Consider the following 26,070-nt stretch of genomic DNA (forward strand, 5'->3'; position numbering starts at 1 on the left):
CCTCTTGTTTTTTTTTATTGTTACGTATGAGAACCTACTGGAAACCATCCTGAGAGCATCCACACTCTGCATTTATTACTGGTTTGTACCGTACAACTATTTGGGACTGGCTGAGTATTGAAAAAAAACCATGCTGCAATACAGTTCTTAAGCTTATAAAGTAGTAACTAATTTTCATTAAAAACAGATTTTGAAGCAAATACAGTGCAAGTTCGACAAATAACTCACAACTTATCTTACCTGATAAAGAAAGGAGTTACTGAATATAGAAACAAAGCAATATAAAAAATAAAGCATGATATTGGGCACTTGGGATGGACTGTACAAAAAGGGCAAAATGGGCTCTAACAACTATTGTCCATTCTTTAAGTGCTACCAATCTGCACCATAAAAAAAAACAAACCAACGAACCAATTTGGGAAAGACTGCAGAACAATTTAAATACCACTCAGAAACCCACCTACTGTACAGCAACTTCCATTCTGGAGCTCAGTAGTCAGTACAGAATGATTAGCCAAGCACTAATCCCCTGCCTTCCTGCTCTTATCCTTGTGTTATTCTGTTCAACACACACACAGAGCAGCTAATTTCTTACACCCAAACACGAGCCACAAATGACAAAAAGCTCATTCACACCACCAGAAGAACAGATATTTAATCTAGCCCCCAGCAGGCTGGATTAGTACAGAACATCAACCTAGTCCAATCAGCATATGCTCCCATAGCATTCACACTGTAAGCTTCCATTCTACAGCAGAAGGAATCGATGATACATACATATGTATACAAAATATAACACCACTGCAGCCTAAATTTTACAACTGGCACTCTGATAATACCTATTCTTATTTTCCTTGTACTCTGGTGGAAATTCATCATCTGAATCCTACTGTGAATTTGGTGATGAGACCTCACTTCTTAGTCTGACATCGGTGTGCTTTCTACGAAGGAAATAAGCTCTTACTGAGTGCTTCAGCTCCTTTATACATAACAGAAAGAAGCTAATGCCATGTACTTGCACTTGAGCCATTCCTCAGCTCAGTGCTCGTGACTCCTTCTCCAAGCCATTGGTGATCTGAAGAACGCTATCTCCCAAGCGAGGTTCAGATAACCAAGCACTCAGAGAGCGAAAGATAACCACGTGGTGTATACCAGACATTAAAAACAATGGCTAACATTAATTAGTGCTCTAGAGGATGGAAGCAGACAGTGAAACTGTAGAATTCGCCAGTAGTAGGAAATTATTCGGGTTAGTAAAAACTGTGGAGGAGAGAGATTTCCAGAAAGATCTAATAGAGTTAGAAAATCGAGTAATACAACAGCAGATGAAATGCAAATAAATATAATGTAATGCACACAAGAAGAAATGATTTTATCTAAATACTTGATGAGTTCAAATTAGTCCAGTCTTCTGAGAAAAAATAATTAGGAGTCATTGTGGACAGCTCAATGTGCAGCAGTAGTTACAAAGTCTGATAGGATAAATCATTGAAGTTAGAAAGCAAACATCACCCCTAGGCTAGCTGAGCACCATCCTGTTTCAGGACTGTTTCACTCTATTTTAGCAAAAAAACCCACTGACTTTGTGAAGTTCCATGCAGCTACTCTTGGATATAGGATACAAAAATATACTGACGGATGCAAAAGCATTTTTATTAAGACAATCACATTCCAAATATTGAACTCGGTTTAAATGGTTACAGTAAAAAGAGCCATATCTGAAACAAAAAGGGTTAGAAGAACGGCACCGGCAATGGCATGGGGGAGGGGGTTCAACACATGAAGGACAGATAAAATGAGTGCACCTCATACGTAAGTACAGCACAGCGACATGACAGCAGTATACAAATACAACAAATCTGCAATCATTTTGCCTCCTAATTTGAATATCCTTTTATTCCCAAATAAATCAGAGGCAAAATACATTTGTAAAAAAGCAAAAAAAAAAACCAACCCCAAACCAACAAACACCACCACGTTACCCTTTACCCAGCAAATAATACCTTCTTGGAATTAATCTCCATAGGAAATGATGAGGTCTAGGTCTAAAAGAATAGTTCTAAACGAGGAAAGGAAGGAGAATATCACTGTAACCAAATGGGTAATTGCATTCCAACTACACACTTCACCAAACTTTGGCCAATACCTATAAGGGAATTAAGAAACCACCATCCAACCCTGCATCTTCTAAGGTTTGGGAAAAGACACATACGACAACCAACTGCTTTTCAATCAAATAAACACTTGGAATGCGAAAATGAAATACAGGTAGCATCCTGTCAATTCTGTCCTTATGCTCTGCCCCACACCCACTGGTTTACTATTAGAACTATATGATTTCTAAATGGAAGAGCTACTTCATGAGAAATAACCCTAAGCAAATGAAAACAGCATGCTGGGACTGCACAGCACATTGCTTTCTGTACACACAGATTATCTATGACACGTTATCTACCACATGAGGGTTTCACTCTTGCAGCCAGAACTGCACAGTGAGAGTTCCCTTGTCAGAGAACAGAGCTGTGACAAAGGAGGCAGGGTTAAGTCCAGCCATGTAATTCAGAGACAAACTGAGCGATATCCACACACTGAAAGATGCACATCACACGTGAAAGGATGTATCTGAGTATGCAGTCACTCCTGATCTCACTCCCCCCCCCAAGACCAAACAAGTCAGATAAGCAAAGATTGCTAAAACAGTGCTGTATTTGACATTCTAGATGCCAAATGGCAGCTTTATGTTCCCACAACTTGTTCACTCCTTCACATGCATCTCACGCCGCTTTACCACCACAGCCCTGCTGCCCACCCACTGATGACCAAGAGCCAACCCAGCACTTCCCTTTCCATCCAACTCTGCAGCTGAACTGCCCAGGGGGATCACACAACGCTGAGCATCGGTGTGGGCCGGGCCTTAAGCATCCACATCTCCTGTACAGTATTTCAAATAATTATGACAACGATTTAAGTTTCTAAATAGAAATATATCTCATTCTCTATTTCAGCTACATGACGTTGCATGGTTAAACCTCCCATGATGTTTTTAAAGTGGCTGCAAATTCTCTAACAGTTTCTTACTATTAACAGATATATTAATTTCCATAACAGAAACACTAAGATACTAATTTAGGAGTATAAAGTTGATCTCCTTAAGTCCTACACCTAAGGTTCAGACTGTAACAACCATAAAGCATTACCTCCCCATACAGGAATAGTATTTGCTAGACTGCTTCACTGTACATTAGAAATGTTTCACCACTATAACAACTTGTTCACTTACAGATACACCAATGTTATTCTTTAAGGGAGTAACTCCACCAGGATATCAGGAACTGAGTGTTTCTCACTATCTGTAACGTAATTTGGAGTGAAATATGCATTTGTAAAGTAACATCCTAACACACCTAAATGCAGATATATTTGAGTATATCTATGGGGCAGTAAGTAAGTAACTGAAATCGCTGAGGCATGATATGATTGACACAATATGCAGCAAGATTCTGTTTACTATCAGCACTCCTACGTTTGGAAGTCTTAATACTTCTGCTTAATAATTTTGTTCAATAGAAGTATGACATTACACAAGCCACAAACAAGTGAAAAACATCTGAAATGTGCTTTTTTTTTCTGTTAGAAAACCCTAACCCAGTCCTCTGCAAACGACAATCCTGCTTCTACAAGTAAACTAATAACTGAGATATAACACAGCAACTGTAAGGAGATGAAATCTCCTTAAAAGTCCAGAACACTGCTATCAAGTATGGCAACGTCCATGCATGCATACGTGCACACCACACACAGCCTAAACATTATCAACACCCTACCTGTGAAGCAGTAAATGATATCCATTCAAAGTAACAATCAAATTGTTGGAGTTAAACTCTAATAGAACTTCAGACACAGACCGATTGCAGTAAATTAAACCACTGACAACCACTAATGACTTAATAAAAGCTTGAAAAGAGGATGGTGCCAGGGCTCCCCTCCATTTTTCCAAATGAAGAGGTTTGAGCCGAAAGGCTTTTGCTCCTCATCACAATGTTCACATTTCACACATCACAGCACGAATCAATTAGCGATACCTGAAGAAGTTCCATCGTTTCACTACCTAAAAATGGTGCTAAAAATAGTAAAATATGTAGTTCACCTGCTTTCAGAAGAAGATTCCAATACTTATTGTACCTCTATGGGATGTCAGCCTAGCAGCTTTCAATTTTAACTAAGAAGCCTGTCTGATAGAAATTATTCCAAGTCTATTTCTACAGCCACATGATGCTAACCCATCTGGAGCAATCACTAAATTTAACACAGGATGTTTCCCCATTAGGGATGACAGACAACTGCCAACTATGTTCTCACCAATATAAAACCATGATTAGCTTTCTATGTTTTAATACATAAACAAATAGCAAGGCTTGAGGATGACAACAGAAGGTATGCAGTACTCCATACCTCACCTAAGTAAGTCCCCTCCTACCAGAAGACCAATAGGCAGCCTACACAGACTGGTGAGGACAGACCTAAGCTCGCTCAGCCTTCTTTTGGAGACTGGAACTAGGTGACCTTCGAGATTCCTTCCAAGCTAAGCCGTTCTATGACTCTGTGGTATGATACCAAGCGTGCTGGATGCCCATTACCTCCAAGCTGTAAGTTGATGGCCACGCTAACGTGTGGCACATTGTCTCACCTCAGCTAACGAGCTGAGCAGCGGGGTTCAGCCACAGGCTAGCACAGCCGTGTGAGCAGCACGGTCACCAGGATCGGTCTGCCCGCTCCGTCCTGCCCACAGGCAGCAGGGTGAACCCCCATAGCAAGGCCGTGCCTCCCTCCCGACCTGCTCCTCGCACACCTGGCGGAGAGGAGGGAGGAAATGGGGGTTCTGAGGGGGATCCAGCACAGAGGCGAAGCGAGGGCGGGGCAGACCGCCCCACAGGGCGCCCTATGCTGCGGGTGGGGATGGGTGGGAGGGGGGCGGTTAGTGCGTACGCTCCAGGCAATTGGCGATTTGCCAAAGCGGAAACTCCCTCACGGTTAGAGAGCGGGAGAAGGGGCCCGCTGACGGCAAAGACAAAAGGAGCCACACAAACAGCCCGGATCCGAGAACGTGGGAGGCCCCAACGGGCCGCCTACCGAGCCAGCACCCCGAACGGGCCCCGCGCCGCCTACCCGCCCCCCCCTCTCCCTCACGGCCCTCCCGCTCCCCGGCCGCCCCGCCGCACTCACCTGCTCCTTCCGCTGCCGCGCCGCTCCCCGCCGCCTCCTCCGCCGCCGCCCGGGGCGGAGAGGGTGGGAGGGGGTGAGGGGGGAGTCCGTCCTCCCGGGCCTGAGCGCGGAGCGACGCGGAGAGGAAGGCAGGGAGCGCCGCCGCTCCCGCAGCCCCACGGCGCCGCCGCTATCGCTCCCGCCCTGCCCCGCGCCAAGGGGCCGCGCTGCGCCCGGCCGCGCTGCCCTCCCGGCGGCCCCTGCGCCGCCCGGCGGTGGTGGCGTCGGAGGGGGCGGGAGCGAGAGCGGAAGTGGCGCCGCCGCCATGATGGGGGAGGGGTGGGATTCGATGCCTGTGAGGCACTGAGCTCGAAGCAGGTGGTCTGTAAGGTCCTTTACAACCCGGGTCGCTCTGTTATCCAGCCCAACTATCTCATCCAAGTCAACTCGAGCAGGCTCTCTGCTGTGTTGTGCTGCGCTGCATGTGCAGCATGGCTTTTTGCTCTGTCTTGGGCTGCAAGAACGCTTGGCTGCAGGATAAATAAGCATGGCCAGCTAATGGTAGCAGAGGAGCTCGTGGGTAGTGCCCACTCAGTATCAGCAATGAGGCCATCTTCATGACTTTGCCTTTATCTAAAGGGGAGAAGGTCCCATGTGAACGTCCTTTCTGTTTGATAGTAAATGTGATGAATAGAGTTGTTTTCTTGTGAGAAAATCCTGTAATAGCTCAAATGGCCAAAATGGGGGAATCTTGTAGAATTATAGAACTGTCTGAGTTGGAAGGGACCCTTAAAAGCCATCTGGTCCAACTCCTCTGCAATGAACAGGGATGCCTGCAGCTCCATCAGGTGCTCAGAGCCCCTCCAGCCTGACTTTGGGGGTTTCCAGAGATGAGGACATCCACCACCTCCCTGGGCAATCTGTGCCACTGCCTCACCACCCTGATTGTAAAAAGCTTTTTCTTATATCCAGTCTGAATCTCGCGTCTTTTAATTTGAAACCATTACCTCCTGTCCTGTCAACACAAACCCTGCTAAAGACTCTGTCCCCTTCTTTCTTACAGCCTCTCTTTAGATACTGAAAGGCCACTTTCAGGTCTCCCTGGAGCCTTCTCCAGGCTGAACAGCCCCAGCTCTCTCAGCCTGTCCTTGCAGGAGAGGCGTTCCGTCCCTTGGATCACTTTTATGGCCCTCCTCTGGATGCACTCCAACAGGTCCATGTCTCTCCTATACTGAGGACTCCACATCTAGATGCGGTACACCAGGTGAGGCCTCACCAGCACAGAGCAGAGAGGCAGGATCACCTCCCTTGTCCTGCTGGCCACACTTATTTTGATGTGTTTGGCTTTCTGAGCTGCAAGGATACATTGCTGGCTTATGTCCAGTTTACCATCCACCAGTAGCCCTAGGTCCTTTTTGGCAGGGCTGTGCTCTATCCTTACATCCCCCGGCTTGTACTCACAGTGGAGGTTTCCATGACGCAGTTACAAGCACTTGCACTTGGCTTTGTTGAACCTCATGAGGTTCACCTGGGCCCACCGCTCGAGCCTGTCTAGGTCTCTCTGGATGACAACCCATCCCTTGGGTGTGTCGACCACACTGCACAGCTTGGTGTCATCAGCAGGCTTGCTGAGTGTGTAGTTGATCCCACTGTGGATTTCCATTGTTCCCACTCAATCCCCTCGTCCTCTATAGATGAGGTCTGCCCTGCATTCCTTGTGTAGATCAGAGATCCCTGTTACACCTGGGGTTCCCACAATCTGGAAGGATGTAAGACTATCTATACTATTTTCCCCTTATAGTGTTAGATCCAATAAGTAACATTTTAATTGATACCTTACAAACTCTGAGTGCCTTTCTTATTGGAATTGTAGCAGACTTGCACCAGAGATTTTATTTACAGCACTATTGCTATCTTTTGCTGTCCTTATAGGAGCTGCATTGTTCTACAGTTGTAAACATAAGTATTTAAGTATGGCTGGAAAAGTTTGAGATATTCTAAAATGAAGTGTAAGGAGTGTAGTTATCAGGTCTTTTTGTGTGTATAAAACAAAAGTAGTAAAGCAGCAATATTTGTAATTATTATTTGAGCTACCTAAATATGTTCATGCTGGAATAAATTATACTCAGTGTTACAAATTTTGAAGAACATGTCGAGCAATCTCTCTGACAGCAGAAAGTGCTTCTATGCAGGTTGGCCTAATTTGTGCAGAAGGAAGCAAAAATCCATAAGTTCCTGTGTCCCGAAGCTCAATGGTAAAAGAATATTTAATGCCAAGATCATAAGCCCAGTCATCTGAACCTCCAGGAGCTAAATCTGTATAATGAAAGGAAAAAAAGATAAGTTACCTGAAAACAGAACTTCAATTTTCTGTTCAGAAGCTGTTTCCTGTTGCTGACAAGCATATGCTATCATGCTTACTGTTGCAATAAAAAATCATACTTACAAATTGTTCGTGCACCAGGACCAGGTGTATAAATTTTCTTTGTTGTTCTCCTTATAGCATTAGCTGCTTTCTTTGCCAGACTTTCCTGAAATTAACAAAGCATTATTAGCTTTATAGCCTTGCGATAATAGTTAATATATGTTCAGTTAGGATTTATTTACACCTTGCTGAGGATCTCATATTAGTTAAATATGCATGTAAATGTCTCCAGAGAACCCACAAAATGTCATTACAATTTTCAGCATAAGCCCATGCTGAAATTACATTCCTGCTGTAGATAAAAGCATACCTGGGACCTTGCCACCCACTTCAGGCAGCAAATAATTGCCAGAGTATTTATTCCCACTTGTCTCATATTTTTGCTTCTCTACCATGGTATTTAAGTCACTGTTGATTCATTTACTATTGACAAGAACAGCAACAAATGATTGCGTTGATGAAGTTCTGCACATAAGCCACATAGAGGACTAAATGCCCAGAATTAGTGCATCTCTTTCTGCTGTACAGTCACAATGCATTTTTTAATGTAGGCATATGAAACAGTTTGTTTCAGGAAATTAAACAGTAACCAAGACAGCATAAGAATATGTGTTGTTTGGGAATAGTTTGTTCTTAGTTTGTATTTACATTGCTGGATTTTTTTCCTCCCTCCTGAATACACTGGCAGTGATCACTAATTGAAACACAACGTTGGACTGTCTGGGGCTTTGTCAGAATGGGATGCCTCCATTGCATTTATTGTGTGTTTTTTTTACAGTCCTCTTATCCATGGAGCGTGAAGTTTATAAAGTTATATATATGCTAAGTGTCGCTGGTAATGCATATGGTTAAAAATGACAACAGTAATCGGATCACCACCAGTGTGTGCAAATGTCAATCCTATATCTTTATAGCCTCTTACTCTCTGTCCTTGTGTAAGGGCTTGTGGAAGATATGATGTGTACCCTAGGCATGTGCTTTCTTGCCATATGACAAATCTGAAAGCCCGAAAATCTGATTCCTGGTCCCCTTTACACCATTTCTGGTCCACAAGGGCTGTACAGGAGCCCTTGTTTCAAATTAAAGAGCTTGTTGCCTCAGCACTTGAAGCCTGGGACCACTGCAAGAAACCTAGGAAGTGTGAGAGGAGGAATTCTTTGCTCTAGGGGACTTCGTGTCTTTAAATAAAAGAATATTTCCAAGCTGTCTATCTATATATATCTGTGTCTTAATTATTCTGTTTAATAAATTTCATTTTAGCCTGAATATCCTTCCCAGATCCAGGAAACCCAAAGTTTTCTGCTCAGTGAAGAAAAGTGCTGGCTCCTTTTTGTTTTTGCTGGCTCTGGCTGTCTTCTAGGAGATTCCTTACCATGTGGCTTTCTGGCTCAGGAATTTAAAATTCTGCCTATGCAGGGCAAGGTTTCCAACCTACCTTTAAAACCATTTTAAATAAGTAACTCTAGCAAACAGCCTTTAATAAAAATAGTGAGTATTTACCAGATCACCTCATTGCAAAGGCACGTGGAGTGTATTTTTCAGAATTACGTGCCCAAGTGCTTCCATGCAGCATAGTCATATAGGATACCATACATGCAAACCACGCAATTTAATCACAAGTTCACAAAAATGTCCTTTTAAAGTGTTCAAAAACTGTGACTCTGCTCTTTTTTTTCCATCAGCTTCAAAGTACCAGAGATTGATGATGTGCTAACAATGTGGAATAAGTATTTTAATTTTCCCACAGTCTTCAAAAGTAGCTGGCTGGCTTGCACACTGGTAGACCAGTCCAGAAACCCTTTAAGTTCATAAGAATGGCAGGAAAAAGCTCATTTCCTAATTCTCAATCTTTATAATGTTGTGATTCCCTCAATTGCTTACCCTAACCAAACAGGGTAAGCAATTCTGATAAATAAATGTGAAACTTAAGGAAGGGGGATTTACCAGCTCATCGTGGTCTTTGCTTTTGTCCGTTGTGTAAGAATATGGAAACAATACCAGCTGGGAGTAAGAGTGCATTGTTATGTATGCTTTTATGATATCTTTGTGATCTCTGATAAAGCGAGCCACGGCTTTCACTTCAGGTTCAGACTCTGGATAGGGTCCACAGTATGTCTCATAGCACTCATTGGGGGATGCTCCTCTACCTGTAACAAAAGAGAGTACAGGCTAAACAAAAAGTCCTAGAGGAGGAGAGTAAGTGCTCCCATTTCTTTAAATCTGTCAGGTTGTGAGATGCCTTCCTGAAATCTAACAGTACTACAAGAACGAGATTCCTAATTCTAAGGGTTTAGTTAATCTGAGGGAGGAAAGCCAACTGCTGATTGAAAGTTGAAGAAACACAAATCAAATGAAAAGTAATGTAACAGATGTTGAAGAATGAATAAAACTAAGCACTGGAGCAAATTACCAAGAACACAACTAGATTTCACCACTTTCGATACCTTTACAATAAGACCAAATTGGTTTCTGGAAGTAGCCAGGATGTTTATTGTTAAATGTCAACCTTTGTCTCTGAAAAGAAATATAAGTTTGTCACAGATGGTAAGGAAGAATCTTTGTTCCCAGTTTAGCAATGGACTGACAAACCTGTTAGTTTGAGGTATCAGACTTCACCGTTAAAAACGTAATTTATTCTGATAAAATAGGAATTGTGGATAGAAATAGTTTGAACGTTATTCCTCTCTCGAGTTTAAAGATGGGAGCAAATTCAGCAGGTCTCCACATACAAGTCTCTAATTACCTTGCTAAAAGTCATGCAGGACATTAGTGACCATATTAAGTGAAGCCAGACCTGATCTATAATGTTTTAAGATAGCTGTTCTGCAGAATATTAAAAACCTATCAAGTACTAAGCGGGTAAGTAAAATGATATAGCCTTGACAACAAAGCCTTTATGACACCAAGTTGGGAGGGAGTGTTGATCTGCCAGAGGGGAGAAAGGCACTACAGAGGGACCTGGGTAGACTGGATTGATGGGCCAAGGTTAACAGTATGAGTTTCAATAGGGCCGAGTGTTGGGTCCTGCATTTTGGTCACAACAACTCCAGGCAACCCTACAGGCTTGGGGAAGCGTGGCTGGAAAGCTGCCTGATGGAAAGGACCCTTGGTGTACTGATGGACAGTCAGCTGAATATGAGCCAGCAGTGTGTCCAGGTGGCCAAGAAGGCCAATGGCATCCTGGCTTGGATCAGAAATGGTGTGGTGAGCAGGACTAGGGAAGTAATCCTGCCCCTGTACTTGGCACTGCTGAGGCCCCACCTCAAGCTCTGTGTTCAGTTTTGGGAACTTCAGTATAGAAAGGACATGGAGGTGCTGGAGCAGGTCCAAAGAAGGGCAACAAGGCTGGTGAAGGGCTTGGAGAATATGCCCTACGAGGAGCAACTGAAGGAACTGGGGCTGTTTAGTCTGGGAAAGAGGAGGCTGAGGGGAGACCTTATTGCTCTCTTCCAATACCTGAAAGGTGCTTACAGCGAGAGCAGGGTTGGTCTCTTCTCACTGGTGACAGATGAAAGGACAAGGGGAAATGGCCTGAAGTCAAACCAGGGGAGGTTTAGGTTAGGTATCAGGAAACACTTCTTTACAGAAAGGGTTGTGAAGCCCTGGAATAGGCTCCCCAGGGAGGTGGTTGAGTCACCATCCCTGGATGTGTTTAAAAACCATTTGGATGTGGTGCTCGGGGACATGATTTAGCAGAGGGTTGTTAGAGTTAGGGTAATATGGTTAGGTTGTGGTTGGACTCGATGATCTTTAAGGTCTTTTCCAACCTGAGCAATTCTATGATTCTACGATTCTATGCTGAGAGCCAAGAAATGTTGGTTTTCAGCATCACTGAAGATTCTGCGAAGGAGTATCTCAAGCTGAGAAACCATTCATCAGTTTGTAAATGTTATTTAGGTGCATTTGTCTTTTTGTGAAAACTTTTTCAAAATGACAAAATTTGTAGGCTAAAACTGAGGCACGACAGAAAGGAAAGGAGGTCATACCACACCAGTGTGCATCAAAATTCCTGTTCATGTCAGTACCAATGCAGCCACTGTTACTGTGCGATGAGCGGCTCTTTCTCCACAGCCGATTCTGTGAGAAGAGACAAAGAAATCACATCCAGGGAAAACAGCTGTGAAAAATGAGGGCAGCATCTCACTTAGCTAAGAGTGATGACTTCCCACTTGTATCTCTACAGAGGCCACATGCCAATGAAGGGATGAGAGACCAAGGAAGATTATAAAACCACAACCTGGTTGCCCGTGAGGCTTTAAAGGGGTGTCATGTAAGGTGAGAATTAGTCACATCTGCTCTGATTTCAATGGACTGAGACTGTAGAGAAGGGGAGAAGTCACACTGTGTGTTGTAGCCAGTCAGAAAATCTCTACATACAGAGGGTTTGCTCCAGGTGTACTCATAGCCATCCACATTCATCACGGGCATGACATAGAAATCGAAGTGCTCCAGAAGCGTTGTCATGATCTGATCTCTCTCACGCAAATGGATTGCCTACAAAACACAGAAAGATCTTATTAAAAGCATTCATAACGATGGCTCTCTTACCTTCCCAGGAAGGCACCTGAAGGCCTGTGTAAAATAACAGCAATTATCACACCAGTCATTTACACTGTAGTCTTTTATTATTTACAGGTGGTGATGAGATAGAGTTGAAGCCTATTAGTAGGAAGGTTTGATCTTTCGCTGCTTGTATAAATGGTAGGAACACTCCTTCCCTCTCCGAATACCACAAAGGTAGCAAAAAATAAAGCAATCAGAAAAACAGGAAAGAGCATTTCAAGTGGCTGCTATACATAACATTATTTCCACTGGCTTTATTATGAGTTCAGTGCACTTGTATGCGGGGAGCAAGGTACATTGCTAGTTTTAATTCACGGCCCATTTTGAAGGCTTTGCTTTGATAATACCTAACCTGGTTGGTCGTCCACTACCCAGGCATGAATTTTAATCTGGATAAGTGAGTTTTTTTAAACTATTGGAATAGATTAAGTCTTTACCATATATATACATATATAATATTTCTTTATGCCTTACTTAAAGCACATTCTTTCATTTTAAACCCTCCCCTATTTTCCTCAGGCAATGGACTTTCTGTGACTCAAATGAGAAGTGTCAATCTTTCTACAATCGAACAACAAAATTAAATGATAAAGAATGGAAACATTATAAAGAATGTCTAGTATTCACAATAGAGTTCTGCTGATTTTAATGTGTGTGCAGATGTGTATTAATGTCAAGTTTTAAAATGTTACTTCATTAAGTGATGTAGAAATAAAATTTGAATTTAAAACATGTAGATCAGACCAAGGGGATGGAAAAACTAAATGTTCAGCTTGTTAATTCTGAAAAATGCTGCAGGGACATGTCATTGGCAAACTGACAGCATAGCTGGTAATTATTTGGAGCAGCGTGAAAAGGGCAGATACATTTCTCTCCAAGGGAACCTTGAAGGCTGGGATTATGAGCGGGTCATAAGGTACATTCAGCTATTCCCATCCCTAACTCCTGCAATCTCCTTTAAAATGTTGTTGTCACTGAGGTTTTACTGTTGTGACTAAGAACAGAAATAAGCCTATTTCTTATTATTATCATCATCATGATTTAGTTCCGTCATGGACAAACCATAATTCATATTTTAAGGACTCATCTTTGCTGTTACTCTGCCTACAGTGCTGGTGATAATGAAATCTCAATCTCATTTAGTCTACATTGATTGTGAACTTTGCTTTTATGAAAAATAACAATTAATAATGTTTCAGCACAATAATGAGCAACCTGGGCAACCTTGTCTTGGGCAGAAGGGCTTTAGAAGACTTTTTCTTAGATCATACAAAGAAATGGGCCATCAATTCAGCATCACAAGTTGAGATGCCTCAAATTCAAAAAATGGATCTGGTGTCTTTTGGCATTTGTTCAATATCCTGAGCAGTGTAGATATTAAAGATACCAAAGATTAGATGTGACTGTTGGCCTGGGGCTGCAAGTGAGGGCTGGTCTTGCTAAGCCCACGGTGTAGTGTCAGCCCATCATGAATGGGTACTATGCATGTGGCTAAAGGTTGTTGCTCATATTCTGAAATGACAGTGTCCCTTCAGAAGGAGGTGGCTGCGTGGTCTCTTTATCTTAATGAGGCAAATCCAGAAAAAAGTCATGCGTGCAGGTAGAAGAGGCCTACTCCATCCCTGACCATTCCATAACTGTAAAAATCTGTTGAATTTGGTCCACGTACTTCAACAGTCATACATTAGAATCTACCTGAACTGTTTTGCATTGGATCCATTTGTGTTTCCCTCACACATACATACCTCCAGCTACTGATATGCACTTACATATGCAAACACGTTCACTGCTACATGTAAATCTTAGACATAAAACTGATATTGGTGCTGTGAAAGTAAATGGATTAAGATGTTACAGAACTTAGAGTACAAACGGAAAGAAAAGGTGATTGAGTGATTTTTCTTTGCTCTGAAAATGGTAACCAGATATAATGTCTACTCACATGGCCTATGAACCACAGGCAGAAAGCCGGAGAAATCCATTCTCTAGCATGAATACCACAGTCAATCCATATAGCACTTTTGGGGTTCCCCTGCCTTTTAGAAAGCTGTCAAAAGAGAAATTATATTAAAATGTCGCTATTGTGAAATGAAGCACATAAAAGTAGAAGTGAAAAGGGTAACCAAGATGGAAAAGTAAGCTTCTGTCTTATAGGTAGTGCTTAAATTGCTCCTGGATCAGGATACTGCTCTCATGTATGTTCACACTTGGGCAGAGGGCCATATTCAGGCTGTCTGCAGCAAGCTCCTGACATAGACACAGAGATGGCACCAGGCCCTTGTGCCAGGAGATCAAATCACCCTGCTATGCAGGGTAGCAGATCATTTTGGTTTTGTAGTCACATAGGAAGATTATCCACTATGCCAGTATTTCATGCCTTTGGATGATGGCCTAGATGTGGTAACTTCTTTGTGACACAACGTGTCCAAATGTTTTTATCTGAAGAACCTAGCAGTCTTCTAAGGCAAACTTTTACACATTGTTGAAATGTGCATTTAAGTATAGATTTAAGAAAATGTTATGGCCAAAACCCATCACTAATGTATCTGTATGTACCCATCCAGGTACATTAGTACCTGGAAAGATTTCTCAGTAAAACAAAACTGTACCTTCAAGACATAAAGTGGTCGTTTTTCATATGATGATCCAATATAAATTTTCTCAAGTAGATCAGAATGAACTCTCACTATTTCTTCCATCCAGTGATAGATCTGCAAAGATGAGGTGGAACAAGTAGTAAATAGATCTTTTCCATGCTGTTTTCCTTCATTCCTGAGAGTGGTCTGGACCTGAATTCATTCTTCCTCCCCAAATCCTGCCTCTTCAACTGACTGGAAAGAAAAGCTAGAAATTCAGTCCAATGACCTCTTGCCAGCTGACTACTCCTGACATGAACAGTGAGATACAGTCACAACACAGTCTAAGTATAGCCCTAAAGTTCCTCTTCAGTTTTATTTGGTTAAAATATTATTCAGTTCAGGCTTCAAATATTTAAGTATGTGGTACTTTGCTGCTGCATTTTGCTTCTGAGTAGGCTGCATGTGAGTGGTGGTTTGAGTGCATGTATAATAGATTTTGTCTGATGCTTTGTTCCTTCTTTATATAGGCATCACACTAATTACAGTTCTCAGTGGCTGAGCAATACAATGATCATTATTTACCTGCTGATGGTTCCTTTCCCTGTCTTCTGTCTTAACCATGAGACAATTTTCACCCCTTAAATGAATCTACAGAGGATTACAGCGACAGTATCTTACTTCTGTCATAGAATGGTAGTTTTCGTAATACGATGAAGAACTGCGTGGGTTGGCTGTGTCATTGAGTGTCTGCTTTTCAATCAGTCCTTGAACATCTCTCATCAAAACTCTGGGAGAAAAAAAAAAAAAAAGCAAAGAAAAGGCACAACTTCCTGATAAAAAACAGTGTTTCCAAACAAGTGCACTGAAACATTACTGACAAGAAACAAATACATACTTGTGTGAGATGGTCAGTTGCCTTAAACCAGCTTTTATTCTGTTTGTATTGGATGCACTGACATAGAAGTGGACTTCTTGGTCCTTCTGGATGTTTTCAACCACAACAGGTTGCCAGAGAATGACCTGCAAAGTTTCCAGGAGCATTTTATTTCATTTTATTTTATTTTTACAAAGGAGAGAAAAAAAATACTAACATTTAGTAAGTATTTTGAAAGTAATTGAAGCGTATGTTTTCAATTTAAGAGACTGCTTATAAAAAGCAGTTTAATGTGCATTGTGTTACAGCATTCTGCCACTGCTGGAAATGAAATGTGTGTATTTAAGGAATTTTTATAATGACTTCTGCACATAAATTCGTAAATCAAGAAAAAAGACAGGAACATAACCTTTACTGAGATAGCATTTCTAGGATAATAGATATGTTTAGCCCATTATTATGTTGCACATTTTCAAGTCTGCTGAGAGTTATTTTCCCTGAGGGTGTTTGGAGGATTAATGAAGATCAGACCAGTCTTTGTAGTTATTGTGTTCACTGATTACTTTGATCAGGGAGGAAATAAATGCCAGAAGCGGTTTGAGTATAAGTCAAGATGAAGCAGCAATGCAGAGATTAGAAACTGGAGGAAAATAAGAAAATGAGATTCTTCTTGGCAAAATTAAATCTTATACAATAATAAAATCAGAAGCCAACATATTAAATAAGAGAACGAAACTTTAGAAGAAGTAATAGCAGAAGATCTAGGAGTGACAGCGAACAGAAAGTTATGCATGAATTTACAATGTGAATTTACAGTGTGAAAAAGGTCACCATCATTCTTGGATGCATTTTTAAAGAGATGCAGCCTAGAGTCACTAGACATCAGGGTTTATTTTATACCTTTCATTTACACCAGTAATATTATGTTCCACTTAGGGCACTGTGTTTCCAGGCCTATGTCACCTGTCAGCTGTTTACCTCACTCATTTCTCAAGACAGAACCTATCTGCAAATCCATATAGAAAACTCTTCCATGTTTTCAATCAAGATTTTGGAGCAATAAATGGTTTAGCAACTGTGCTCCAGGTATATGAGTGCCACGTGCCATATGCATGTCATCAACTCCAGAGCCATCTCAGACATTATCAGCAGGGTAGTGGCAGCATCGCGTAGCTCAGCATTGCTTGGAAAAAGCATCCAAGAAGCAAGAGTGATGCTTATCTCACTAGCACCAATTTCCCCATGGCCTGGACTGTCATGACATTCATGTTCACATATACCAGTTCAGATTTAGTTTCTCACTGATGCAGGCATTCTTTGAATTGAGAATGAGGAAAAGGAGCTTGAGATTGACATATCTGAGGTAACAGAGAAGCAATGAATGGGGGTTATGAGAAAGTTTTCACAGTGCATGCGATAATTAGTTTCTTTAACCATCATCAGCAAGGGTCAAGGTGATGTTAAATATCACTGGTCCCAGTACCAATCACTTAGGAATATCACTTGTCACCAATCTCCACCTGGGCACTGAGCAGTTGACCACAACTCTCCGAGTGAGACCATTCAGCCAATTCTTTATCCAGTCAGTTGTCCATCATCCATCAAACCCATTTTTCTCCAACTTGTCAACTGGGAGGTCATGTGGGACAATGTCAAATGCTTTGCACAAGTCCAGGTAGATTATGTCAGTTGCTCTTCCTTTGTCCACTGATGCTGTAACTCCATCATAAAAGGCCACCAAGTTTGTCAGGCATGACTTGCTCCTGGTGAAGCCATGTTGGTTACCACCAATCATCTCATCTTTATTTTCTATGTGCCTCAGTAGAGCCTTCAGGAGGATCTGCTCCATAATCTTGCCAGGCATAGAGATGAAACTGACTGGCCTGCAGTTCCCTGGATCTTCTTTTTTTTTTCCCCATTCCATTCTTGAAATTGAGGGTTATGTTTCCCCTTTTCCAGTCAGTGGGAACTCCACCATACTGCCACAACCTTTCAAATATGATGAATAGCAGCTTGGCAACTTCATCTGCCAGTTCCCTTAGAACCTGTGGATGGATCTCATTGGGTCCCATGGACTTTTGCACCTCCAGGTTCTTTAGATGGTCTTGAACTTGATCTTCACGTACAGTGGGCAGATCTTTCTTCTCCCAGTTCTTATCTTTGTTTTCTGCAAGTTGGGTGGTGTGGCTAGAGCCCTTGCTGGTGAAGACTGAGGCAAAGAAGTCATTGAATACCTCAGCTTTCTCCATATACCTTGTAACCATGTGTCTCGTTTCCTTCCAGAGAGGGCCCACATCTTCCCTGGCTTTCCTTTTATTACTGATACACCTGTAGAATTTTTTCTTGTTCCCCTTCATGTTCCTGTCTAAATTTAATTCTGTCTGGGTTTTGGCTTTCCTAACCTGATCCCCAGGTTCTTGGACAACTTCTTTGTAGTGCTCCCAGGAAACCCATTCCTGCCTCCACACCCTGTTGACTTTCTTTTTGTGACAAAGTAAGTCCAGGAGCTCCTTGTGCTCCTGGCATTCTTGCCCACCTTCTTCTTTCTTGGGATGTACTTCTTCAGGTCTTGGAGATGATTCCTGAATACTGACCAGCTTTCTTGGGCCCCTCTTCCCTCTAGGGTCTTATCCCATGTCACCCTGCCAAGCAGTTCCAAGAAGAGTTTGAAGTCTGCTCTCCAGAAGTCCAAGTAGAAAGCTTGCTGAGCACCCTCTTTGACACTCTAAGGATCTTTAACTCCACCATTTTGTGGTCACTGCAGCCAAGGCTGCACTTGAGCTAGGTGACGACAAGGTCCAGCATAGCACCTTTTCTCGTGGGTTCCTGTACCACGTGGAAGAGGAAGGTATCATAGACATATTCCAAGAACCTCTTTGATTGCTGGTGCTCTGCTGTGTTGCCCCTCCTAAAGATATCAGGATGGCTGAAGTCCCCCATGAGGACCGTGTTTTGTGACAGTGTTTCCCCTTCCCTTTCCCTCTCCCTCTCCCTTAGCTTTTTCCTTTCCCTTTTACCTTTCCCTTTCCCTCTCTCTTCTTGGCATCTTGAAGCTCTAGTACAGAAGAAAGTGAAGAATGACAGAATTAAAGAAAAGATGGAGGAGGGGATATCTGTTTTGTTACAACAAAGGAGATGAATATGTGAGTTGACCTGTGGAGGTGGAAAAGAGCAAAGTGGTATGAAGGTTTGTGTGAACTGAAGGGTACGATGCTAGAAGGGACAGCAGAGGACTGGTAGTAACTGGAGTGGACATAGAATGAATAAGAAATAGGAAAAACAGAGAAAGACAGAACATGGGCAGTGTCAAACACTCTCAATCATCTGAGACACATCCTCAATCATCCTGAAAATTATGCTGGCTGAGGGAAACGTTGCACCTTTTGTTGTGAAGTGTTGGCTGTTGGCTTCAGACTGTGAGGATGTGATTGGGGAAATGCTTTTGAAAAGGAAGAGATGCCTCATTTTAACTAAATACTCTTACTCAGTGAAAGATTGAAATAATAAAAATGCATTGCTTAACAGACTTTTATAATGTGAATAAGACTCTGCTTTAAGAAAACTACCTCTTTATATTGTAAATTCAATTCTTATCTTCAAAGCTGTGCAAGTCACACTGGTCAAGATTGAACTAATGTACCGAGGTCTCCTAGCAAATATGTTTTCTACTTACTTTGTGTTGCTGCTTTACCAATTTTGCAGTGTCTTGGTACACAAAATCAACTGCAGAAATCTGAGCTGATACAACGCACTGCTATAACATTATGAAGCAATCAGTACAGTTTGTGGTAGAGACCAGACAGACACTGGGAAACATTTACCTCGGTGGTGTTCAGAAAACTCTGAAGGTCTTCAGCCTGTTTGTCTGTTTTTGGTAAAGCCCACAAAACTTCATCTCTGAAAAAACAAAGGTATTTAGGTGAAGTACAAGCACATGAAACTAGAGCAAAGATAGGGAAGTAGGCTTGGTCTTTCTCATCTTCCCTGGCTTGTCTGTCATGAACTCAAAGAAGCTTCAGTAGTGAAGGTGCTGAGCCCCACTCCAGCCTCTATTTCTGCCAATCAGTTGTATATATGCAAGAGCTGAGTGGACGGTGCAAGATTTTGGCAGCCAGCACCTACTGCAGGACTTTGGCATTGCTTCTAGAAGCTGGCACCAGCACTGGAGCTCACAGCCCTTGCTAAACCTGAGTGCAGCAGCACTGGTGTAAAACCAGCCTGAACTGGGAAGATGGCCCTTCTGTCCTCAGTTCTTCAGTCTTTACCATTGTTCAGAGAGACACGGGCCACCCAGCATGCTGTAGAAGTCCAACATGACATTTTGTAGATGTGAAGAGGGCAGTGCCATCATAATTCCTACTCCAGTTCAGTTTTCCTAATCTAAGTTCTCTCCCTGTACTTGTTACCCATGGTCTCAGGTGCTCTATACCACTGACCTCCTCACTCTTTGCTTAGAAATTTACATTCCACCTTCAACTTGAAAGACACACAGTAGAGAGAGGTAGCTCTTCCCTTCTACCCCATGCCTGATCCCACCATTGCTGGCAGAAGATAAATTTGTGCACAGGTTGGCCAGAGCCAAAGAAGAGCTTTCCATCCCTGTGCTAGTCCAGAGTAGTCATCATGTAAGCACACGCTTTGCAAGTGAGGGGGGGGGAAGTACTTCATCTCTTTAAAGAGATCTCTGTCATCTGAATGCTACCTTAAGAAAAATACCAATTTGTATGATAAATCCAGCCCTGATCTTCAGCACTCTGCAGGGCATGTAGTTCAAAATTGCATTGCGATGTGAATAAAACACACTAATTCAAGTACACAGGGTAAGGAGGAGGAGACTTGGGGTAATTTTGGGCCCTTATTTTCATTTTTTTTGGGCTGGATGGCTCTCATCCTTTCAGTCCTATGGCACTGGTGGCAGTGCATAAAGGAAGCCCTATGTGCCCACAAGCCCTGGCTGAAAAAAAAAAGGAGACAGAGATCTCAAAATAAGCACTTTCAAGCTGCGTAACACGATTGTCAAAACTCATTATTGTGACTGATTTCAAGCCAAGACCTGACAGCGTCTAGCAACCAGGTGATTCATCTTTTCTACTTTGAGCTGGGCTCCACACAATCACTGCTGCTTCTCATGCAGAACCAACGACATACCAGCCTTTTTTCTGCCTCAGCCATCATTTGACAGAGCATCCAAAGGCAATCAGAGATAGGCAGGGGTGGCACTTCAACTATTTCATTAAACCAGTGCATGCCAAACTTTGTGTTTTGGGCTATCTTAAAAGTGAATTTGTTTCTTCTGTCCGGGAGAGACTTTTCTCAGGGCAGGGAGAGGGATGTTGTACGTGGTTTTGTGCTACAATTCTAACTCTCCCTGTCCTCCCTCTCACTGATGTGCTCTGGTACCAGTGACCCCACCGTGCCAGCCTCTGCTCAAAGCTCTCAGTGTTTTCAAAACAAGCACCTCTGTTGTACCTCTGTACTCAGCACTGGTGAGGCTGCACCTCTAATACTGTGTTCAGTTTTGCGCCCCTCACTACAGGAAAGACATTGAGGCCCTGGAACGTGTCCAGAGAAGGGCAACGAAGGTCTGGAGCACAAATCTTATGGGGAGCAGCTGAGGGAACTGGGATTATTCAGTCTGGAGAAGAGGAGGCTCGAGGGAGACCTTATTGCTCTCTACAACTACCTGAAGGGAGGTTGTAGTGACCTGAGCATCAGCCTCTTCTCTCGTGTGACTAGTGATAGGACTAGAGGGAATGGCTTCAAGCTGCACCAGGGCAGGTTCAGGCTGGACATTAGGAAATACTACTTCTCTGAAAAGGTGGTCAGGCACTGGAATGGGCTGCCCAGAGAGGTGGTGGAGTCACCGACCCTGGAGGTGTTCAAGGAACATTTGGATGTTGTACTGAGGGACATGGTTTAGTGGGGAGATACTGGCGATAGGTGGACGGTTGGACTGGATGATCTTGGAGTTTTTTCCAACCTTGGTGGTTCTGTGATTCTGTACTTTTCTTAGAGGTCCAGATTAAATAATCACACCATAAACTTTAATATCTGACCATTAATTCCTCCAATACTGACAGTCAAGTAAAAGTAAAAAGTCAGATAAAATATATCACCTTTAAAATCTTGCTAGTTTAGCCATTTTCATAACTGGAGCTGAGAGGGCTATTCTCATGCTTTCTAGTGGGAAATACCATACTCTTCTGTAAGGGTCCGGAATTCAGTGTTTTATTTACACGTTTAATAAATGAGCCTCCAAGCACCACAGAGCAGTGTTGCTCCACTGGATTCACCTAGAAGTTTATTTAATTCCCTCTTATCTTAACCCCTCCACCTCCATAGCAATCCACAACAAAATACTATTGCAACACAAAACAGGGATAAATGATCCTGTTTTTAAGGCACAGTCTCAGGAGTGACACTGAGTTGGGGTACAGAGTCACAGAAGGGCTGTGAGTTCTTATATGTGTAGGCATTTGGGTTCTGAGAGCACACTGTTTAATCACAACTCCCATAGGTTGTTCAGCTTGTTTAATATCGCCACTTATCTTTTTGGTTCTACCTATTAAGGCACTGCAGGTTTTAAACCACCTGTCCATATAGAAAATAAAAGCTCTTTGGCTGTCTTCATCTCTGACATATGCTCTCATGTTTTAACAAACTATTTGGTTTCAGGGCTTTTCAGAAGTTTATCGATAGGTAACAATAAGCTGCTTCTGAAACACTGTACAAATACAAAATGGTTATTCAAAAATGATTTATAACTGGAGAAACAGTCATAAAAGCTGCTTTAGAAAGAAAACAGATTGTTAGCACTTTCTGAAATGGTTTCTCTTTCTACCTCAAGAAGTAATTCATTTAAGGTCTTGTTTTAAGGCAAACAAAACAAATTATTTTTTCCCATTAAGTTTCAAATGCCCTTTATTGGCATTCAAAAGCACTGAATGAACTGAATTGATTTGCACTTAGACTGGAAAGAATAGTTTTAATATGATTAAAAACATAGGATTTATGGATGCAAAGAAGACTTGGAATAATTTCATTTCCTCCACCATCTATATATTAAATTGAACCACAGATCCAATTACAAGAGCAATAAATAAATGTCAGTGTTTGCCAAATGTTTTCTTATGCAACTTGGAACCACTGCGCCTCAATATTTTCCCTGTCCCACTCATCACGCACTAAGAACCCATCAGCCACAGCAGGTATTTACCTTGGAAGTATGAAGGCATGCTTCTCTTGAATCCAGATAAATAGAGTAAAAAAGAGCAAGTACATCATCGTCTTCAAAGCATCCACAGTGAAACCCAATTCCGTTGGAAAGCCAAGGGTTCGGGACCCATATTATTGATTTCAAAAATGTTATTTGAAGAGTGGTTAAAATTTAATGCTGCCTCTCACTCAACCCCAACCTCCTGGTAGCTAAGTCAATATGACAGAACTCCCTGGGCAGTCTCTGCTCATATTGAGGTCACCCAGAACAGAAAGGATAAGGTACATTTTGGGCATTCTCGTGTTGACGAGTCACTTTGTCATCTGAGCCTTTGTTTTATTTCATTGTGGCTACAAGCCACGGACATAAGGAAGGTACGATGTTTCTGTGTTCCTGTCGTATTTATCAAACTCTAGCAGCATGCTTTGCATTCAGTACTCCTAAAACATATCACTGCTGAGCATGAAGCTGGTGAGAGGAGAGGCAATGAGGTTATGAAGTCTAAGTGATAAAATCCTAAACAGGAAAGATTTTTTTGCTGGTGTTTGCTAGAGAGAAATGAAGTGAGATGTGGTAACTTCTTGCTGTTGAGAGCCTCTCCCATAGCTCTGGATGAAGCACCTTCCCCTGCATCTCCCACAGCTGGTCTCCTTAGTTAAAATCTGATCCATCCAAGGATTTCAAGTTGCTTGTGTTGCTCCATATCCCCTTTGCTGTGACATACTGACATCCAACCCACCTTGTGCTTTCCACATGTCACAGTGAGTTAGCTTTTCAAAGAGAAGTACCAGTGACTCTTCATCTCATTCATTTCGTATGCCCCAAGATTTATCTCATGTATTTCTATCCATGGTTGTCCAGACAGGACATGCCAAGAAGTTGAATGAATTCGACATGTGCAAAATGGATGATCTCCACATACATTCTGTGCTTAAATGGTAAACCAACTTGACTGGGACATGGCAGGCTCGCTACATGGTCAAAGTCCTCTTCTCCCGCACACCCATGTAACAGTTGCAGGCATGGCAGTGATTAGAGAACAGCCCTATGACAGCCTTATGCAGAAGATTATTCGTTTATGTCTTGAGCACTATGGTCCTTAGCCCTTGGCTAAGTGTGTTACATGTACAGAGAAAGGGAACAAAATCTGTAGCAGTTTCATCCATGCTGTCTTATGTAAAAGGTTCTTCAAGTGACTGGTTTTGTTCCATAGGATGTTCATTACGGAATAGGACCAAGGAGTGAATCCACATATAACCTTTGGGGACACCAGGGAGCCAACATCTGGGTGTGACTAAGGAAATTAAGTTATCTGACACTATAGGAGTAGCTTAAGATTAGGAGATTAAGATATAGGAGTAGCTCTGTAGGTGGGAGAAGAATGCCTGCAAGCAACCTCTGATTTAGATAGCATGGACTAGGTTGCACTCACCATCCACCTCTAAAACAATTCTGGAATGGTCCAGATCAGAGACAGTGCTCCAGGTCAGCAGGCAGCCATGGCTTCAGAGCTCAAATGCAGTCCTGGCTCTCTTTTATCTAGGTGGGCAGATACATCCTAGGAAGTCAGACTGCAAAATTTTAGGTGGCTGAAGTCAGCAAAGGTGAATCACCTGGTGTTAATATCTCTGCAAAAATACACAAACACTGAAAATCACCAAACTGAAAACATGGGGTTGAGCTCAAGCTGGACACCCAAAGGAAACAAACAAGCAAACAAACAAGAAAGGCTTACAGAAAGCTAAACCACTGACACCTCACCTAGATTTTGTAGTTCCTTCTTTATCTTTTCTAAATGCTGTTCAAACAAACATGAAGTTCAGTTAAGTCCCACAGGACATTCCCAGCATGGGAAGTGGACAGCACTCTGCTGCTGTGGTTGATTTTTAAACTGATGGTTCAGATATTCTCTACTCATGTAGGCAAAAAGGAGCTGCTGGCAAGTGAGAAAATACAGGAGACAAAACTCAGACATCAAGTCGTTCCTAGGTCTGGAAACATCTGATGCACAAATCTAAATTTAAAGACAAATTAAATCTACTGAGAAAGATGGAGCAGAAGAAATTGAAAAAATAGTGGAGTAGATTTACAGATAACAAGGAAAAGGATCATTTTCATATAGATCTTAACATGTTAATGAAGTGAGAAAAAGACTACTTTACCATATCTACCTGAGAAGGAAATTCTGGATCAGTGGTAGAAATTATTATTATTATTATTATTATTTCTGATATGTACTGAAGATATTTCACAAACCTACATGAAAAAAGATACAATGGATGTTTGAAGAAATCAAAGGCACTCAACGAAATTCTGAGAGAAGGACATACCCAAGTCCTGTGGTTCAAACACCACACACCAAAATGCAGTGAACAGAAAGGGAAAGGTAGGATGAGAGATCAAAAACTCACCAATGGAAGACATGAGTGACCATGAGTGTACCCACCACTCTTACTTACCTGAGAGCTTCTCAGGGCTCATGGCTCAAGGTAAGATGTGAAACCATTGCCTTTCAAACATGTGCTGGATGTTGCTTATTTGGATCACTTCTGCTCTCTTTTCCTCCCTTTGGTGTTCAAACTATATAAACGGTATCCCACCCCTCACTTACACAGCCTGTCTCAGTAACAAGGACATGCACAGTGTGCAAAGCCAGCATCACCAATTGCCATGCTGGGGTCATTTAATGGCAGCTCTGTACCTACCAGAGCACTTGCCCCATGTCAACATCACCACCTCAAGAGCAGCACTCGACTGGAAGCCTCTATAGAGGCTACTGGCCAGAAGGCACCTTCATGAAGTGGGCTGTTTTTCAGAATCGTGAGATATCTTCACAGACATATTTGTATCACATGACACACATTTCACATACAAAATAAACTTCTGTGACCGTTCAATCTGCAAGTGGATTACATTTCCCCTCCTGATATGATCTATTTATACTGTGTCACTGAGGTTTGCTCTGATGAGCAACCACCTATACACTGACTACTCCCAAAGCATTTTCAAAAGTAAAAAAATCTGACGTAAGGGATGGGAATGTATTTAGACACCAAACATAACCATTAACTTCCTCGCTTTCACTCAGCTGTTAGGGGTTATCATTAGTCCTTTGGCGTAGGTTGACATTCCCACCATCCACTCATCTCATCCCCTTAGATGAAGAGATTCAGGGCAGACTGTGACATCTGAGTGAGCCACCGTTTGCTGC

General features: G+C 42.3%; 2 protein-coding genes across 8 annotated transcripts in view; both read right to left on the minus strand.

Moving 5' to 3' along the window:
• Positions 1-5,544, minus strand: part of ZC3H13 (zinc finger CCCH-type containing 13) — a 45,802-nt gene extending 40,258 nt beyond the window's left edge. For 3 of the 7 annotated variants that reach the window (XM_025146799.2, XM_025146798.2, XM_004938691.3), the window contains exon 1: positions 5,224-5,544. In XM_025146799.2, the coding sequence (XP_025002567.2) occupies positions 5,224-5,529 (306 nt within the window). In that variant the 5' untranslated portion in view covers positions 5,530-5,544. Of the gene's footprint in view, positions 1-4,687; positions 4,850-5,223 lie in introns of all 7 variants that reach the window. The other 4 variants (XM_046914491.1, XM_046914485.1, XM_046914492.1 and 1 more) reach the window with 2 other exon arrangements.
• A 1,490-nt stretch (positions 5,545-7,034) lies between these two features.
• CPB2 (carboxypeptidase B2) lies at positions 7,035-22,964 on the minus strand. The gene is made up of 11 exons (XM_417046.7): positions 22,860-22,964; positions 19,465-19,540; positions 15,665-15,789; positions 15,448-15,556; positions 14,800-14,901; positions 14,133-14,237; positions 12,005-12,121; positions 11,614-11,704; positions 9,572-9,774; positions 7,649-7,733; positions 7,035-7,518 (listed from the first exon to the last, which is right to left on the minus strand). The coding sequence occupies exons 1-11, from the start codon at positions 22,925-22,927 to the stop codon at positions 7,334-7,336; spliced, it is 1,266 nt and encodes a 421-aa protein (XP_417046.5). The 5' UTR covers positions 22,928-22,964; the 3' UTR covers positions 7,035-7,333.
• Positions 22,965-26,070: the final 3,106 nt, after the last annotated feature.

Source organism: Gallus gallus, chromosome 1 (assembly GCF_016699485.2).
Source record: "Gallus gallus isolate bGalGal1 chromosome 1, bGalGal1.mat.broiler.GRCg7b, whole genome shotgun sequence".
Classification (NCBI taxonomy): Eukaryota; Metazoa; Chordata; class Aves; order Galliformes; family Phasianidae; genus Gallus; species Gallus gallus.